The sequence below is a fragment of the Platalea leucorodia genome (genome assembly GCF_965183815.1).
Source record: "Platalea leucorodia genome assembly, chromosome: 1".
Taxonomy (NCBI): domain Eukaryota; kingdom Metazoa; phylum Chordata; class Aves; order Pelecaniformes; family Threskiornithidae; genus Platalea; species Platalea leucorodia.
Window position 1 is genome coordinate 125,695,073 of NC_138823.1, and position 20,032 is coordinate 125,715,104.

A 20,032-nucleotide genomic window follows, 5' to 3' on the forward strand; every position below is an offset into this window, starting at 1 on the left:
AATCGGAATGATTTTGTACTAAAGGGCCATTGTCAACAACGCCTGACTCTTGTTTTTTAGACATTCTCTAGCAGCACCCAGTTTTTATTTCAACAAAATGGCCCAACTAAACAAAGTGTGTTGCTATTGCTAGTCCAGAGTTTGCAAAGGAGGTGACTGGGTGATTAAAATAACAGAAGTTTACAGAGGATTTTGGAAATGATCTGAGAGTTGGCTCTTTGTATTTTAAAACCATGATTTTACCTGACAACGTCCCTTTCAAGTTGTAATCAGCCTCCCCCCTCAAATCGTGTCATCAGTGCCACTACGCTAATGTCACGGTACAATCTATTTTTTTCCTAAAGAAAGTGATCACCGACGACTTCGGTGTGAATGTAGCTGTATGCGTATCCATGCAATTCTATTTATCAGTAAAAGCTGCGTAACGGGCATCTTGCCGTAATGAAGGTCGTTCATACAGGTACCCATACACCGCTTATAAGAAAATGCAGCAGGACAGATCCTTTATCAGGCGAATAATAGGATCGGTTGCTTGACAGAATGATTTGATTCAAAGACGTATCAATAATAAAACCAATAACTACCACCGGTGGAAAACAAACCTTTAGCATTAAGTGGTTTATATAACATATATAATAATATTACATATACACTTTATATAAAATATAAAGCAAAACAAGTAAAACATAAATGAAGATCTTATCGTGTCTGTCCTTTTCAAACGCATCCGAGCTCATGCTGTACGATACCTCCACAGATTAAGCAGATGGCACTAAGGAGACCTGTTTCTGTATCATCCATTTCCAAAGGCAGGAGCTGGTTGGCAAACGTGAACACGAGATCAGTCAGGGGGCCAAATCCAGCGTTGTGCATCTGAGTTCGGTTTAGGGTAAGGCCATCTGAAAAGGTCATGGTGTCTTGTTCTGGTGTGTATCTTGTGCAAATTCTAAGGATCTGTGGAAAGACAAAAAGAAAAAAAATGAAATCTGAAGAATTCAATCCATGAGAGGTTTGTTCCATTTTCTCAATGCGGCAAATGACCAGAAATCAAGCTCCAGTTTCTTCAGTTCTAGTAGCACAAAAATTCTCTGGAACAACATAAATATACACGATTGACTACAGGTATTTTTTTATATCGGAAATTTAAGAACAGAAATTTTCCCCCTAGTTATGAAATAATCAAAACTTCTACGCAATTCGCGCTACTTATGTCGCCAACATTACCACAATATTCACGTAAACCGCTCTTTAATTAGCACGCTATAAGCACCTCACTATGAAACACTATTGCACTGCTGATTCGATCCAGCAAGATCATGTCTCACCTCTTCGAACGTACACAAATTTCATTGATTTTGGGGATCAATTTTGCACGACAGTGCTTCCCTGGGCCGTGTCTTTGGTAAGGACAACGTGTCTCTGCGGTACCTCGTGGGAGTGAGCGCGGACAGCTGTGAGTCGGTGACAGAGGCAGACCCTCACTCGTGCCTTGGGCTGCCTGCCTTTCTCCTGCGAGAGCGGATAGGAAAACGCCAGGCGCGAAGGCAGCCCCGGCGCGAGCGCTCCCCGGAGAGCGGGGCAGAGCCCCCCATCTCCCCAGCGGCCGTGGTGACGGTCTCCGCGGAGCGACGCTTCTCCTGCCAGCCTGGGAGCTCGCACCTGAGCGGGTTAACAAACTCTGAACCCCGACACGGCGGCGCGCGGGGCTGCCGGCAGCCCGGCCAGCCACCTGAGGAGTTGGCCCAGCTTTTCGTCTTTTACGGTCGTTGTTGACTTTCCATGTGCCCTAACACCAAACCTCCTTGCCAGCCAGCTGGCCTCCGGACTTCCCTGGGGCTCTGGCGCTTCCCCCATCCCCATCCCCGGGCAGGGGTGCTGGGAAGGGTGCAGCCCCTGCCCGCCTGGTGCAAAGCACACCTTCCCGCTGCTGACGGTGTCACTCGCTCCTGTGCAAGCCCGGGCAGCGTTGGTTTTGGCAAGTTAACTTGTGTGACGCCAGCCACCCAGCACTGACCCCAGGTGAAAGAGCGTCGGAGGGGAGGATGGGGATTCACGCCTCCAACTGGCCACGGAGGAATGCAAAACGCGTGAATAAAACACTGAGGATGCTCTGCATTTTGTTAGTAAATGCCTCTGGGGCAACCGCAGCATCCGGAGCGCTGTCACAGCGGAGGCGCGGCGGCAGCACGGCCGGAGAGAGCGAGCGTGCGAACGCTTTCGCCTCTCAGAGCGAAGCCGGGATGTGCCCCGTGATAGCCTCCGCGCGGCACGGGCTCATTTGTGCAGCTGCTATTAATGAACACTGCCTTAAGGAGCAAATAAAAGAGATGTCCATCATGTTGACGTATTTCTGTTATACACATCAATGCTTAATGTTTAAAATAATCAGAGGTGGGAGAAGACTTATCCCTAAACTAAAATAAAATAAAACCTTGCAGAAGTCTAGCTGATTAGCTGAGCAAAGACTGCAGCCATATTTTTTCAGGGCTTGACTGTATTTATTTCCCACACAGCCATCCTACTTTGTTTTAAAGATTCAACAAAAAAGATTTACACGAATATAAGTGAGCACAGGGCGAATTTTAATTATTCCTAAAGCTGTGGAGGCTGTGAGTCAGAGGCCCCAGCGCTTGGCAGCTGACCAGTCTGGGCTTGGTTCTCCCACTTTCATCTTTCCCTGGCAACACTGCTCCAAATAAGCAGGGAGGAGAATGAGGAGGACATGGCATGTAAGAGACCTACGGGGAAGCTTTTATTTCTCTCCTTAAATCCCTCGGTAAGAGACTTAATAGGGTGTATTTCTGCAGAAGGCTCTTCAATGATCTTCTCTCTCAGCCATAATCTTATCTCACGTTGTGGTATACGTTGAAGCACTGAGACTCCATGGTTGGACAGGCGTGTTTCACGTTCCCTACCCCTGAATCAGAACAAGCTCTTCAAATTACTCGAATCAGTGACGAAGAGAGGCACAAATACAAATGCATAGCACTCAAATTCTTCACTGGCCACAAATTCCCCACTAATATAAGTGATCTTAAAAGGCTGCTGGTAACTCCAAAGGATTTGTGCAAGAGCCAAAGTGTATTTCAGGGTTATTAGCAGAAATTAACATTATAAAGTATGGCACCCTGTCTAAAGAGACAGCATGTTTACTGTATTCTGCGCTGCCAGTAACCACCAGCAGTTCTCTCTCCTAAAGTTCGCTGTTGGTTATCCTTTTAAATCATTAAAAGGATTGTACAGAAAGGAGAAGAAACATGCAGAGTTTGTTGTTTTCCAGAAAAGCAAGGTTTGAAAACTTTCTGTATTTATTGAGAAACCCAAGAGCTACTTGGTTTACTTCTCTAATGGCATGCAAGAGAAACTGGAGTGCAGCTCTTCCCATCTGAAGCCTGCACGTACAGTAGCTGCCTTCCAGTAAGGGTGCGTGGCCTGTGATGATCAGGTATCCAACTTTTGGAGGAACAAGGCTCTGTACTTCTTAAGTGGTACTGATTTTCCCTTAACTCAGCTGGGGAGAAAGGCAGCCCCTTTTAATTCAGTGCTATTTTAACTGCTAAGCCTTAGCAACCAGAGTTCCTCCCTCCACACCCCTCAGGACTCCCAGCCCAACGAATTAGCGGAGCAGGACTTGGAGCTAAATTGGGCAACGCCGTGGTGTTTCCCGACGGCTGCCGGCAGCCTCCCCGCCAGCTGCCCAAGCAGTGGCGGCAGATACCGTTCCTCCCTATCCTCCCTCCGAGGGCAAGTCGGGATACCGGCCGCCAGCCCCGCACCACCCAGAGGGACGGGGGTGCCCCGGGGCGGTTGTCCCAAACAACCCGGAGGCCGCAGGCACACCTCCTGCCATGCAACGGGCTGCTGGCTCCCTTGCTGCGAAGCTCTCCGTGCTCACCCCCCGTGCCGTATGCCCCGCTCCATTTGGGGGTGTGTGCTGGGGGTGCCCAGCAAAGACCTACCAGATCACCGCTCCCCAGGGCTAACGCAGAGGAAGACTTCCAGGCTGGATCCTCAACGGGAATGAATTTGGGCTTAGGTTATTCAGCCTAGAGCCCCCGTGGGCACGCACAGAAAGAGACTTCCAGGGGCCTTGCAAAATTTGTAATGAAAACATAAAGGTCCTGCGGCATTTAGTGACTTCCAAGCTTAGGCAGCAACTGGGACGGCTTTTTGCAAAAGGCAGACTTCAGGCTTTCATACCTAAATGCGCGCCAGCCGTTAACTGGAGGAGCCGGCAGTGGCTCTGCTGGGGCGCTGGCACAGCTGAAGCTCAGCTATGTGTTTTCTGCAATGCACGGAGCTTGACTGCAGGAATCGGGTCCTTGACTGCAGCAATCGGGCCTCAGGTTTCTCCTGCATTCCTTCGACATTATCCCACAACACGCTGTTATTAAACTCCGAGACAGATCATTTGAAATGTGGTTTTTTTTTTTTTTTTTTTTTAAATTTTTGTCCTTCATCAAGTCTGCAAAACGCCATGGATATTGCTAAACCTTTCTTGGGCAAATTTCCAGTGTCAAAGTGAAGCTGTTTTCAAGCTCATATTCACTGAAGAACATATGGGAAATGTCAGCACTTCAAAATAAGAAATCACGGTATCTCTCTCCATTTTAAACTGAACCGCTGTCTAGAAGACATCCTCCTAATGTCCTCGATGTTGTTTAGAATTTGTAACCAAGCCAAGTATTTTAGTTGTCACTCTGCTCTTAAATGCCACTTGCATAAATAAGGTTCTTGCCCATGATTAAAGGACCCTTTGTTTTAAGGAATATTTATATCTTAAAGTGTCTGGGGTTCCCATGAGCCAGTTACAAATCACAAAGCAAAAACTCTATGGGTCGCACAGAATCAAAACCATCCAGAAAGTTGCATTTATGAAATTGTTGCTACCATAGAATTATTACTCACTTTAAACAGATTTGTTAAGGCAAGCTGGGCTTTTTTTAAGAAATGCTGTTGTTACACGCTAGCTGCCTTAGCCGGCTGGGACGGTTTCCCGAGAGGAGAAACCCAAGCAGGTGACTCCGAAGCAATGACCAAGCCTCCGCAGGGCTTCCATACCCCATCAGCACGGGTTATTCTGCACACACCAAAGCCTTCCTAGCACTAACGCGCAGGGTTTTACAACAGAAAGCAAAACTGACAGTATTAAGGATCAGCGTTCAAGGACTTCTCAGGTTTTTATCCATCGGATTTAAGACAGGCTGGACTCCGGGCTCTTTCCACATTCATTTTGCCAGAGCTCCGCGAGGCTGGGGATGCTCGACCGCTGCCGGGCCAGCATACCAGCAGACAGAAGCACTCGCCTTTACGAGGGTTACTGACTGAATTTTAGTAGTATTTATCCCTGAAACTTCTGGCACCACAGCAGATATAAATTCCATCATCCTCGATCGGCGCCTTCAGCCGCCTTGCGAGGCTTGATGTTATTTCCCTTCCAGAGGTTTTGTTTGTTTGTATATAAAACAGTTCCCTGGCCCATACCCAGCAGAGTTTACTGAGCTCCTGGCGCCATTTCCTTTGGCAGCCTGTCGGGGGTTTTAGGCATCCATGGCCGCAGGAACCAACTGAGCAGAGCCCTTGGCAGGGTCTATAAATGCTTAAGACCCCCCATGGCCCAGAGACAGCGCTGCTGGGTGGGCAGCGAACCGAGGTCCTGCTGGTGGGGGGAGCCTGGCCACCCGACCTGGCTGGGCTGGGAGCCCCACGCTGTGCCTCTCCTGTGCCGCGGCTCTGGGGACACGTCCAGGGGATCGCACAGGAGCGGGATCGTGAGCGCACACCGGTGAGGCTCACGGCCACGCTGGGCAGTGCTCGCACAGGAGACCCCGGGCAGCCACCGGCAGCGGGTGCTCACGCAGCAGGAGGGGGAACGGTGCTCGCTCCGCGTCTCAATGCCCAAAATAAAACGTTCAAAACACTCCTCATAACTAGGAGAACTAGCTTGCTGGGGGAGGAAATAGGCATTATTAAAACACCGCTCTGAGTACTGAAATTTAGCTTAAATAAAGATACAGAGCTGCACTGCAATTCCGATTATGTGCGGGTGATGTGGGTTTAATGGATATGGGCATTTCACAGACAGCTCGTGCACTATGCATTACTATGCTCATGGTAATTATCCCTTTTTCTTTTTAAGCGGCACATAAAATAGTCACATAAAGCTTGTGTAAATGTCGTGCAGGAAAGTTAGGGCTCTTTGCGGCAACCATGTCTTATCTGCTCCCATTTTTGCAAAAGCCTCAGCTCCTCCTTGCTATGGGTAGCTATGGCACTCGCTACACCCTGCTTGCTCGGATGCGTCACCTTCTCCAGCTCCGTGAAAAATAAAAAAGAGAATGAGCAGACGATCGGGAATGACATGGCCACAAAGTAGAAGTAGTGAACTGTATTAAAGAATCGAGCCTTTCTATCCATTAATTAGTTGAAATAAAGTCACCATTTACCACCTGTTTCATTATTCTTTTCCTCACCTGGCAACTAGACTTTTATTTAGTCACTTTGATCAAAGGCTGTGAAGTGCCTTTATCTAGGCACTTCAGATAAAATGGCTAGCAGAAAGGCTACCCCTAAATACTCGATACTGGCCAGCCAGGGCCGGCGGCGCAAGCAGCGAGCGGAGCTGCCGGGGCGACCCCGTGCCACAGGGGCCGTGCGCGCTCCCAGGCCAAGCTCCCACCACCCACCTCACAAAGTGCGCCAGGAGCTCGCGGGATCCTGAGCAATCACAGAATTTGGATGCGTTTTTTTCCAGCAGCTATGGAGCCAGGGCACAGCAGCAACAAATAGGGGGGGGCAGCTTACGGACTGAAGTTTTAGGGGTAAAGAATTCAGACGCACAGATTCTTGCTATATCCTGACTCCTCCCCACCATTTCTGGGTAGTTTCTGTATTAACCATTTGTTACTGGTTACAGCAGCAAAGCACAAAGCAGTTCCCGCCCCATACCTCTGGCAGAATACACTCGAGGCAACGCCACAGTTTATTGATTACTCTACGCCTTTCGGTGTAAGGGGAACATAACTGCGTCTTATCAGGACAGAGCTGGTGACGACAGGCGTGCAATTGGTAACGAATGGCCCTGCCCCGCGGAGGGACCACACACAGTAACGATGAGATGGTCTGAATGAGTACCTGGACGAAGGGGACAACGAGAGGTGAATCTTGAGCACGACAGGGCAACCTCAACCTTCCCTTTTTTTATAGCCCGGAGAACGATACCCCTTCCCCTCTCCCACCCCTCTTCCTCCTTCATCGATGTCCTCTAGATGTGATTCTTCAAAACAGCTTTTGACAAAACAAGACGAAAAGGTCACAGCGGCTAATGTCCTCCTTAATATGATCCTGTTTGAAGCAATGCACTTTTAGAAATTCCAAGATTAATTACTTCAAATTCCCTAGCTTAAACTCCTGTGTCATGCCAAAAAATATATCTACAGTAGCCATCCTACCACAGGCTTTTGGGCCATGCTTGGCTCAATGAAGACCTGAAGGTTTGTGCTCAGAAGAAAATACTTAAAATACGTTTAAAACAGATTGAGAATACTGTTTTACTGAAAGTTTACTATGACCAAGAATAAGAAGCGTATTTGCAACCAGAAGCCTGAAGACCTCTAAGGTCTTGATAAAGAAATGTTGATATCCCAGAGGGATCCTCTGAAGGTCAGCGTGACAGAAACAACCGGAGACAAAGGGAAGGAAGACAGCTTGCCTTGACATAGTGGCAAGGTCTGGAGAAAAACTCCAAGCCCATCTGCACAGTTCCCTGCTGCAGGTTCTATGCTTGCCTATTTAAAATTAAATGACATTTAGCTTAAATCTGTACGGAGTCCATTACAGCGTCCACTGCCACCGGTGCCTGCAGCACTGGTGAAAGCAGGGGTTCTGCACGCCGGAGGCTTGCGCCTGCCGGGCTCCAGGCGCACCAGGTCCCCCTCTACAACCTGCAAAAACCTCACGCTGAGGACTTGTATCTTGTTCCTCAAATTAGCTCATGACCACAGGTGCAGCACATTCCTAAAACATTATACAGTGGACTGTCTTTCTAGGTATCCTTTATACATAGCATTATGTTTTGGAGAGAGGAGGAAGGAGGATGGAAAAAGAATCAGATCTCTCTTCAGTCTTAATAAGAAGTAAACTTTTCTAAAGTTGCACTTATTTCAAGTTAGTGCCACAATACCAAAATGTGCCCGTCTTGCAACTACACTGAAATCCACAAACTATCAGGACTTACTACAATATTTTGAGAAGTGTGCTCATCCCATATAACACACGTCTGCAAGCATGCTAGAGTCCACTCGGGACCATCCCAGACTGCCCGGTAAGTTCAATTTTGCAACCATAAGGCCGGGGAAGTATTTGACCCCCTCTCCCTGTCAATTACAGTTAAAAGAGCAATAGAAAATACATTAGTAGTATAACATTAATGTTAAAAATACATACCAGTATATCCAGGCAGGCTGCTTTAAGTAGAGTTATCTGGTCTGCAATGGTCAAACTTGTAAAGCCTGGCAATCGCTTTGCAAATTCCACTATTTTAATAATGCACTTTGTTGCAAGTTCACTGAATTTGTCCCAAAGCCCGAGGTCCAGTCGAACCCGATGATCTGCACTGGAGTTCTGAAAAGACAGACAGAAGGCACCATAAATCAACAACGTCCCTTTCAGTAAATGGTTTTCAAGGGAAAGAAACAACAACCGAGTATTCCTTCCAGAAGTACTTTCTATTAACATTCCAGGCATTTTCTGCAGCTTGCTGTTGGGATGATGCTGGTTTTAAACTTGGATTAATCGCCTGAAAATTCCTTGGATATTTCTCCGTTACTTACGATTGCAGAGGCCATCTGTACAAGGAATACAAATGAACTTAAACATTTCCAAATGCCACTATCATTATTCTTCCTTGCCATTATATAATAAGTGCATTGAGAGAGACAATTTACAGTTGTACCCCAGAAAATATAAATGAACAGTGGAACAAGAATATCGGGTCCTCATCTGGAAAAAGCAGCACAATATTTGGAACATAGTTTCACATACTTAAGGTCTTAGCAAATTAGTTCTACTTAATTTATCTGCTCTGTGGCTCTGCAAGAGTTTTACAGCTTTCTCAAGCTACAGTCTCCCATGAATTAAAGCGCATTTCTTTACACGACGTTAGGAAAAACACCATGTGTGCTGATGAATGCTATATGCTCATTTGACGGTGCATCCAACATATACCCACTGTTTGAAGTCTTACAAGGACATTCCAGCTGCATCTTTCTGAGACTGTTTCCATATATTCATGTATCTTAATCCAAAAGTCCGTAATTTGCTAGGATGCATAGCAAATCTGTGTTAAGTTTGTGATTAAACTCATGTTTTCATACATTCAGAATAACCACTTAACCCTCGAAAAGGTTAAACATGTCAGCCAAGAACCAGCCAACTCAAAAGTTACTGTGATCTATTTGACTCTAGTCAAACAGAAGATGGGGGCATAGGGAAACCTGGTGAGTTGTTTCCAACCCACCCGTGATTTCTGTGGGGTGACAAGAAACAGGTAACGGCAGAGCTCTGAAATACCTGAGGCCCCTCTCCTCCTTCCCCAGCGCGCAGCATGTTCCCATTTTGGCAGCATTTGATCCAATGCTGTTTCAGATGCAGCCAGTGCAATGTTCCCCCCCACTACTTCGTGAGCCACCCAATTTAGTGTGCATTTTGCAGCTGCCTTCAGCATTTAGGTGATCTCCTCTTCATTGCAAGAGGAATTTTACCTGTAAAAATATGGTTTTGAATTTGCAAAAGGTGCTGAGCTGCAGCCACGGAAAACCAAAGGCAGAGTTTCTCTCCTCCACATCTCATCTGAGCTTGCTGACTAACCGAGAAAGAGAGAAGCATCTCCAAAAAAAGGCCCACCCACTCCAGACAGGTACTTAAAGCAGGTAAGGGAAAATCCCCTCAGGTGGTGGCTTTCTCCCCAGCTGCAAGGGAAGCCCATGTCATTACCTGCCTTAGTCTTAGCTGGTTGAAGCTGAAATGTTAAATTACATTTAAAGTTGAAGGAGAGGAGTCTCAACCTAAAAGTCTAACAGACATGGCAGATAAACAGCCATGGAAAAGCATTCTATTTACGCAGATTGCACTTTCTTGGAGGAAACAGCTCTAGTGACCCTGCCACCATCACTGTTGATGGTGTGGATGTCCACCTCCTCGGAAACTTTTGAAGCCATCAGCTTTCCTTAGTTCACAGGAAGGACACAGGGCCTGAAGAGGTCGCTGAGGGGACGTGGGGTGAGCTCAGCTTGGCTGTGATGCTCTGTCACCCCCTCCTGGGGCTGCCTTAGCAGATGCCATGACCACCGTCAGTCACCAAGGGGAAAGCCCTGACAGGTCCTAAGCGCACCGCCAGCCCGACATTAACCTCACTTGCAACAGGGTGGAGATTTGAGCCAGTAATACTTATACTAGGTCCTTATTACAAAAAGTAAATGCTAACCATGCTGAACAGTTTGAAGGTGTATACATGCTCTTCCCCGCTCCCCCTCTTTTTAAGAGATAAGAAATTAACTTCATCATGTCTATTTGGATTTTTATTCTGAGAGCTTCCTCTATTTTGTTTTGGTTTTTTAAATGACAGAAGAAAAGATAGGAGAAAATGTCTTTATAATCCTAAACTTAAAGAATTGCCTTCAAAATAGTTCAAAACTAATGGGTTAACAGTCATTGTAATGCCCTTTGAAACATTTCTTTTGGCTACTGGAGTATGCATCCTTCAGATTTATTTTATTTCATCCTCAAGGACCTTGGTGAAATACAGTACATTGGAGAAAAAATAAGATCAAGATGTGCAGTCATTCAGGCTGTAATTAAATTTAATAGGCAGTTTATCCAGTTCATAGAAAGATGGCATAGCGGAGAGCTACACAAAGCAGAGCCTAAAGCAGGAAATCATTTTACAATAGGGTATCCATCTGGAAAAAAAGACGTTGCATGAAACCAGCAAGTGTGAACGAAATCTTCATCAGTATCATATGAGGTTACTTTATCATGCTGCAGTACTGGCAACGGGAAGTTTGACATGTCTTCTATTAAGAGTAATGCATGGCTGTCTTAACAAATGTAAATCTAACTCACTATTATGCAAACTGAAGAGAAGGGGCAGTTAATAAAATACAAAATAACTGGGTGTTTTATTACGCTGGGTGCCAGATTCTTCAGCGTTGGAGCTAATGTGGTTTACGCATTATCTTCAAGATGCTACAAATGGAAAGACTTTTAACATTTTATTTGGTAATGAATGTAGTTGCAAGTGTCACGAAAATAGCTTGATTTTTAGCAGCATTTCTGAACACGTAAAAGCAAAACTGACTCAATATCAATGTATAGGCTGAACAGTGAAATATGGGGTTAATAAAATGCATGTTAGAAACAGAAACTCTGATTAAATTTGCCTGGGGATCTCCTCTAACCATGCTGTGAAAAAGATGCATACGCTATGACTTTTCCTGAATATTTCACTGAAGCAGTTTTTTGGGTGTCTTTTCCAGGAGCAGCCTTGCATGTTTTCCAGGCCTTTGCACCAGCGCACATATGGTGGAACAATACTGTAATACACCCTAGTGGCATCTTTATCAGTGGAAAAGCCCAACCTTGCTATGAAATCCAATTAAACAGCCATTTTTGCCACATAAATTGATCCCATTTTTTCCATCATTTTTGTTTTTTCATTGCAGGCTGCTCTATCTCCGCATTAACGATACGGGATGAGGTACTCGCAGAAACGTACACAGTAGCAGAATCCCTACCGTCTTTAAAATCCACTTTACAGAGGAAACAAGGCTCACAGGGGCACTCTGCCCTAATCAGGAACACTTGCTATGCCTCTTTAGTAAAAGCAGTGATGCACTCCAGCATCAGGGGAGAGAGACATCCATCGTCTCTGCTCTGTCCCAGCATCAGGGGGGAGAGAGATACACATATACATATATACGTGTATATATATATATATATATTCCTCTGCAATGGCACAGAACAGTAGCCGTGTAACTCCTAAGCCCAGGACTTACAAAGGATGCCGCAGAGATGCAAAACCTCTCCCCTTCCAGCCAGCCAAGAGCAACCCAGGAGAACCCGCAGCAAGGGCCTGCAGAGTCAAAATTATTTTCCATTTTATCCTCCCTTTATCACGAGGCTGGATGTAACACAGCTGTAGACTTACAAATAATACCAGTCTCGAGGGACAAGCAGTATAGTTACACTCAATTATACTATAAAGTATGACATCTCCAGAGAAATTACTAAGGCACTCTCTCTTACCTGGATGACAGTAATAAAACAGATCTATTTATGATGGACTTTTGAAATCCATTACGTTTAAACAGCTTGCTGATTCTCATCATCGGCAGAACTATACTTGTCACTGCCCACCAAATGCAACTGTTAAGTCAAATGACCCAGGGAATTTAATATGAGTGCTATTCTCCCATTATTTTAAGTAGACTTTTATTAACTATGCAAAGTATGGTAATTATTACAGATAGGGACACTTTTTCTTTTTAAAGAGCAGATGGATATAAAAAAACATAATTGAAAATGCTTCTCCAAAACCATTTTTGAACAAGTGAAAATATACAATGGGGGAAAAAAATCACCATGTAACCTTTCCCTCTGGGAAATGCAGGCTGCAGTGCTCAAGAGCAAGAGGAGCCAGATACGCAAGCCAAATGTCTGAACAGATTTTTTTATGACTGTATCTCTGCAAGGTCTTTTTTACTCCCCTCTCTTATACTTAAAATTCTTCGCTCGTTTTAGCAACAAACAAAATAATGTTTTAAATCGGTCTGAACGATCACGTAACCAAAGGCACACAGAGGCCACGCTTGCAGAACAGTTTCTTCCATCCACTGTTTCTATCAGTACGCAAATGCAAAGCTCATGAAATTCAAGTGAATCCACATCGACTCAATACACTCACTTTTCACCTCTCACTGAAAGGCTTAAATAAAAAACTCTAAGGTTACAAAAGCAATCTGTATGCTCTGCAGTGTGAGCACACCATGCTTCATGACTGCTAGTCTGTAGAACTGGGCATAAAAGCAGGACTGGTGGCAATCTTCTACCCGTACTAGCTTGCTGCTATCAAGAAAAGTAGAGTGGCTATAGGCTTCTAGCTCCCCTTGGACTCAGCATTTAGAAAAAGGGCTGTGCGCTCCTTTTTTTTTGACTTCTAGTCTCTATTTCAAGTGTCTCAAAAGGAAAGATTATCGCCTGAGCCTTGCCATTTGATTACCAGCTGGTGGTGGTGTCCAAGCACTGAAGCTGTGCTCCTCCGACCAGCACACACACCTTCTGCCTCCTGGATCCTCCTGGATCCTCCACTGCTGCGGAAAGGCTTCTGCTGCACTCCTGGGCTGAAGGGCAGCTGGAGATGAAGATGGCCCATACTCCAGCCCCAGTGGTACTGAGGAATATTCTTAATCCCTGAGGGTTTCACCGGGCGCAAGCAATGGGGGTGGGAGTGCTGTACTCTGTCCCTTCCAAAGCTGGGCAGAGACAGCATTCACAAAAATGCGCTCTTATACTGAATTCCTAAAAAGCTGAAGTGGTCACCAGACCTTAGCTAGACAAGAGATTTAAATATTCCGCATTTCACACAGAGGCTATGGGAATGCAGCAAGAAGACAAGGTATTTAGCACCACTGCTATTAGTTTTGACACAGCTGTTGAAGGAAGCTGTATCGCTCTCAAAGATTCAAGGTAAGCCAAAAATAATTCTTCCAGTATGATTTTGTTATTGCAACTTGTATAGCACCAAACCATGACAAAGTGGGAGGGACTTCAGCCCTTAGTGCAGCTAATGGCTGTGGACTTCCAACAGATCAACGATAAAATCAAGAAATCTCTTTCCCCAAGCTGTCTGATCTGGCCTGAGATATGAATGACCAATATCCAGCATCAGAGACAGTGTGGTCAGGTCATGGTTACTTGGGACCCATAGACAGACCAGATTCATCCGTTCATTACTTAGACAAGGTGCTCTGAGTAAGGGCTCTGAAATTCCAACAGGGACACAAACTCACCACGAGGGTCAGCAGGAACCCAAGGACGAAGGCATCAGTGGTAGGTGTGATATGCAACAAGACCCTCTCCAATTTCATCCACTTGTATCATTTCAAGAGCTAAAATATTAATGATACTTAAGCATCCAATACATAATGCAAGCATACAGGTGCCCAGGTTTATCTTTCAACCCTCCAGGATCTTTGGCAATTACCAATACGAAGTACCATCACACCAGCTGCAGTGCACTCTACAAACCCAGAGGTGACACAACAGTACATACCCACACATTCACGTTGGGAGGTATACTGATATACTGTTATTCTGGGATAGCCAGGCCATTTGCAAGGCAGCCTGTGAGCAATAAACTCTGGCATGCATACCAGCAGCCTGGCTACGTGTCCCAGCTGCAGACATGCGATCACCTCTTCTGCAAGGCATAAACTCATTGTTTTGAACTGGGAAGATTTTTTCACACTCATTCAGAAGTGCTCTCGGGTTTGCAGCAGTGTGAGAGCCTGTTTGGAAGATTTTGTTCACTCCAAGACAAGGATGCAACCGCACATGCTGCAGGGAGGAGTGCAGGGCATTAACCCAGGAATTTCCTTGAAAAGACAAACTATGGATCCCACTGTCTCCAGCTTTGCCTTGGGTCATGTCACCCAGCTGCCTGGTTTCGAGCTTGCAGCCTCGTACGCTGCGCTAGTCCCTGGGGTTCTGCCTGCGCTTGCCTGCTACAGCAGTATTTACCAGCACGCGTATGCTGACTGTTCTGATTGCATCTCACCCAAGCAGGGATAGCACCAGGGAAGCGTTCAGAGGGCAAACACCTTCCCAGAACTAACCATTTTATGCAGGTCTCAAAATTAAACGTGAAAGATGTTTGTGAAAATACTTTCAACAACATGAAAAACATGCTTTTTCCTAACATCACACCACGTAGGCTTGCTTTTCTTGCACTTAAATACAAAGTCTTACACCTAGACCTGAGAGTTTTGAACCTTGCACTTCGTAAAGAGATGAGTACGCCATAAAACAGTGAATATTGATGCCACACAGGCATTTGCCTAGATTACTCTTTGAGAAATTTAACATTTGTTTCAGTAGCAGAGCATTTACACAAAAGAGCAATCCAGTGAAAGAGGTATTTCACCTGGCCTCTAGGGCTTGGTCCCGGCTCTCCAGCTGGGGAACCGTGGAGGACAAGGACCATGGAAGCAGCTGTCTCCTTGCCCCAGCCATGCCGCTCCTGAACTCCCAGCTTTGGCAGCAAGAGCGCACACTTGACTACGTCAGGACCTTCTGCACATCCCTCTGTAACAGCCAGTGCTGCTACAACTGACAGCAAGACCAGACCAGCAAAGTCATTCCTCTACCAACAGGACTCTAAACGTTACCTAACATTTATTTTTAAGCATCTGTTTTATTACTGCATTTGCAACTTGACCTTGAATTTTCTCTCTGAAATCGATATATATCACTGACCTTCCCTGTATTTAGCAACATACATATGTATAGAAAAGATCTATTTCCCTGACTCATCCTCTGAACTTCTACCATAGTACTGAACTTCTTGATGGGGGGCCGATTTTTCATTTCTAAAAGCAGCAAAAGTGTTTGCTGCTTTGTGGTATTTTGGTAGACTGGGAGAGAAATAAACTCCAAATGAGCATTTTGGAAACCAGTTTAATTCAGACATTTCATATTTTCCTTGACCTTGGTAGCTTTGGGACTGTCACCAGTAATCCAGCAGCACTTAAGAACTCTCTACACCTGCAAAGTTGTAATCCGTTGACGCACAAGCAGAGATCACATCTTCGGAGGCCAACAAATTTCTAATGAATGACGGCATGTAATTGACTCATGGACTCCAAGCTTGCCTCTTGGCTGGATTAATCTTTCAGACAGTCTCTCACAATACTGCTAAGTAATGCTTACAGTTAAGTGCAATTTCTCCTCTTCAGCATGTGTTTGCATGCATACCTGCGTTTTTTCATGACTAAGGAGGTGCAAGGAGTGCATCCACTTCTGCATCTATTTAAAATGTCTGAAGCCTCCAATGCAAAACTCACATCATCCAGGCCTATCTAGAACGTATGTACCACAAACCATACTTACCGTAGTGTATTTTCCCAGCTGGCAGAGTGAGGGGAAGGTTTCCTGGTGAGCTTTTCGGATCTTCTCAGTGAGATCATCCAACTCTGCTGTCATTTCATAGTTTTCTGTGGACTCCTGCTTTGAAGGTTCCTTCTTCTTTTTGTTCCTATCATTTCTGACAGCTACAGAAAAAGCAGAGACACAGATCACATGTGGTTATTCAGATCACCCCATGTTGCTCTTGACGCTCTACTTCAAAACACTGCAAAATGCTTTCGTTTTAAACATGATTTATTTTAAGTGGAGATAAAAATATTCCATGCACAGAGAAAACTAACGCAAGCTTAATTACTCAACTGCAAGAATTAAATTTAATGGGATAATGATGAAACCAAACTTCCATAGGTGCTCATTGTGGATGTGCCGTCACACTCCCATAGCATCTACCTTCCAAGAAAGTCCTGAGACTTCATGTGCATTGTATGTGTCTCAGTAACTTTGTAAGGTGGGATTTTTTCATTGTATCCTTACATCTGTGACTGGTGACCGGCGAAGTCCTCTGCAGTGATGCAGTCAGTATTTTATTGGATGTGAACAACACTAAAGAAAGATAGCAACTGTCTCTCTTAAATTTCACAGTACGGAAGATAACAAAACCCATACAAATACAAACTCCACCAAGCAAAAGTTATTTAAAGGGAAAGTTAAATTTGAAAACAGTAAATGAAAGAAGATGAAACACATTAAACTCAAGATCTGAAGATCAAAGGAGAAGCACAAACACTTGAAAGAGTAAAAATGGCAGTGAAGCTATCTAAAGTTGCTTGCCATCTGCTCCGGTGCTCAGATCAGCCTTCTACCTTCCCCCGGCCGTGGCGGATTACTGGAAATATGCATTGTGCGGCACTCGTGCTGTAATTGATTTCCCACATATTTGTGTTTTGTAATAAAATATGACAGCTGCTCCATCACCATGCTACTCTTTGTTCTTTTAATGAAAATAGCTTAATTTTACAAAACGTGCCCAGGAGATGAGTCTGTGTCCGCAGTATTGCCAGTACTTGTGAATTTTATCAAGAGGCTCGTTGTTTGCTAAAGCTAACGTCTTAAGCGTAACCAGATGCATAAGGCTTCACAAAAAAGCCAAACAAAATCAATCCCTCTCCCCAAAGACTCCGTGTCAATATTAAACACCCCAAAGAGGGAACGCTGCTGGACAAATAAAAAACAATCCTAACATTCTCTGGTGCTCAAAACCTCATGATATTTAAACCAGTGGCCTGGACTCTGAGGGTGTGGCTGGTGGGTTTGGCACACGTGAGGATGGCTGAGGATTCTGGATGGCCAAAGATCTGCCGATTCTCATTTGTACTGTCCCGCCCCAGCAAGCGCATCTATCTGTGCCGCAGGGAGGGAAGCACAGCAAAACGGGCAGATGCCCAGAGCCACCTCCATGCTAGCTCTTTTCCCCCATGGGTTCCCCAGGTCCATCTCCACATCTTCTGTGGTTGCTTCCTACATGTCTGTGAACCACAAATGATCGCAGAGAGCGGACAAATGGTGAATGTTACAGGAGGAAGAGGAGCTTTCGATCCAGTCTCGCCTACAGCATCTGTTCAAGAACGAATGACATGCAGTTGGATTCATTTCCCTCTGGGTGTCATTCCTGAGAGAAAATTAAGAGTGACACGGGAAAATAGGGGGTGGGAAAGCAGCAGGGTCAGGGGCATCTGCAGAAATAATGTAGTACCTGTAACAGAAAACAAGGGGTAGACACAGTGAATATTGTTACTCCTTTACGAGGCCATCAGGCACATACTCCATGTGATGAATGGCTCTGGTTTTCTCACTAAAGGTTTGACTTTGCAACTGAGAGAACTCTGACCCTGATCCAGCAGATATTTTAAGGATGAACTTGACTTCAACTGTGTGAACAGATCTGCACTGAAGTCAATTATATGCTTTGCTGGATCAGGGCTGGGACACTGAGCACCTCACTGGATTAAAGTCTAACCTTGAACACCATCAATTCTGGTGTCTGGAGTAACAGAGACTCAAAGAAGGCCAAGAAAGGTGGACAGAAAAGGTACCTTCTTGTGAAGGTTCAGTGCTACCAGTGTAGTCAGGTTTCGGGGGGGACTGGATCCCCCCCCTTCCTTTTACAAATATTCCCCTAAAGCCAATGCCCTGAACTTGTTCGCTGGGCCCCGGGGCAGAGCGCAAGTATGGACTCTTGCATTGAAAAACTATCCAGGACCGACACGTACATCTCACGTGATCCAAACTGCCACCGCACTCCAGAAGTAAATCCTAATCACCGCTGTACTTGGGAAATAAAAGAGCTCCTTAGAAAATTATGTAAACTCCTACACAATCGCGAAGAGCAATAAGCCTTTGTAATAACGCCCCATTTACTTATAGCTCTATGAGCTGATTGACAAATTTGCCCAACAGGCAGCCTCAGCAACAACTTATCTCAATAGCTTTGAACTCCTCGTGGAAGACAAACACGTTATTTAGGCCAGGCTTCGGAGCAGCTGCCAAGAGCTCCCAGAGACCAGGAGATAACTCCGGCAGGAACCGCGCCACCGCTCCCATCCTACCCTGGCACAGCTCCTTCTGCAGCTGTACCTGAAGCCCCTTCCCCTCCAAAGGCCACCAGAGACACAGCTGCTGGTCAATCCACATCGCCAAACTGGCCCAGCTCTGTCCTCTTTCTTTTCAGGTGCAAATCATTGAAGGGTAGGAAGGGGATAATTAACACATCCTGAAAACTAGGAACGGTTTTTGTTCACCGTTACCTTTTTTCTACAGTTCTGATAGCCTTTGCAATAATGATAAAACCTGAATAACATTTATCTTCTTGCTTTCTGTATACTTTTTATATTTCCTAATTTGTCTTCACTAAGGCTGCATCAGACACGGCAGTGTTCCTATATTCCCTGTAAGATAACACAATAAAGTGCTGACATATAACACCCTGGCTCCAAAAATATAAAGAATTTCAATAACGTTGAACTATTACGCAGATTCAACCAGGACTATAATTCAGTGCAAAAAAAAAGAGAGAAAAAGATTAAGACAACACTATGTTTAGAAGAGTTAAATAAAAACATATAAACACACGCATTTGCCCAGTAAATTTAAAAGCCATCACTGCTCTGGGAACAGGAACTGTCACACCACATGTAGGAAGGGTTTTGGATTACAGCTTATGCTTACATTACATAAATCACACCTTTTTGTATCTTGATCTTTACATGCATATGATCACATCAATCCCCAATGCAATTCCACTGCCTTTTAATGATGATATGCCAGTGATGAATCTGTGTCACAGTTAGTGCTACCGTAGAAAACTCAGGTTATGAATTTCATTACTTGTGCACTAAATTCTGACTCGATGGCTGCATTATTTAAGAGCTCCCGACAGGGGACAGTATGGAAGCTCTCTTGCCCTGTGAGAAATACTGGAAGTTAAAAAACTAAAAAAACAAACAAGGTGTTGGTGGTGGGGGAAGAGGATGAAAAGAGGTGTATCTTGGTATGTGAGGAAGCCATGTCTGCACGAGTCTCGGCACTGCTTGGACGGCTAGGCGACGCACGCCCACGCCTGAGCACGTCTGCTCTGATCCATCTTCCCATGACAGCTTCCCTGTCCCCTCGACACACACGCCAGGACTTGCGCTTCCACACCCAGACACCTCCAGGCAGCCGTGGCAGGGTTTGTTAGCTAGCGAAGGCACTTTCTGTTGCCTTAGCTTTAAGGACCAGCCTCTACCCTCAAACGTTCATCCCCCTAACCTGATGGTAGAGGGGCTGAACATCATCTCTTGTACCGTCTGGTCTGTTCTCCTCACCCAAGGTTTGCCACTGCTTTCCTTAGCCT

At 45.3% G+C, this 20,032-nt stretch overlaps 1 protein-coding gene across 5 annotated transcripts in view; it reads right to left on the reverse strand.

Annotated features, from left to right (window-relative positions):
* Positions 1-20,032, reverse strand: part of RARB (retinoic acid receptor beta) — a gene marked incomplete at its 5' end in the record, with an annotated part of 197,150 nt that overhangs the window by 5,452 nt on the left and 171,666 nt on the right. For 4 of the 5 annotated variants that reach the window (XM_082325609.1, XM_082325607.1, XM_082325608.1 and 1 more), the window contains 3 exons: positions 750-954; positions 8,446-8,622; positions 16,165-16,325. In XM_082325609.1, coding sequence (XP_082181735.1) covers positions 750-954; positions 8,446-8,622; positions 16,165-16,325 — 543 coding nt within the window. The remainder of the gene's footprint in view (positions 1-749; positions 955-8,445; positions 8,623-16,164; positions 16,326-20,032) is intronic. The other variant, XM_082325610.1, reaches the window with a different exon arrangement.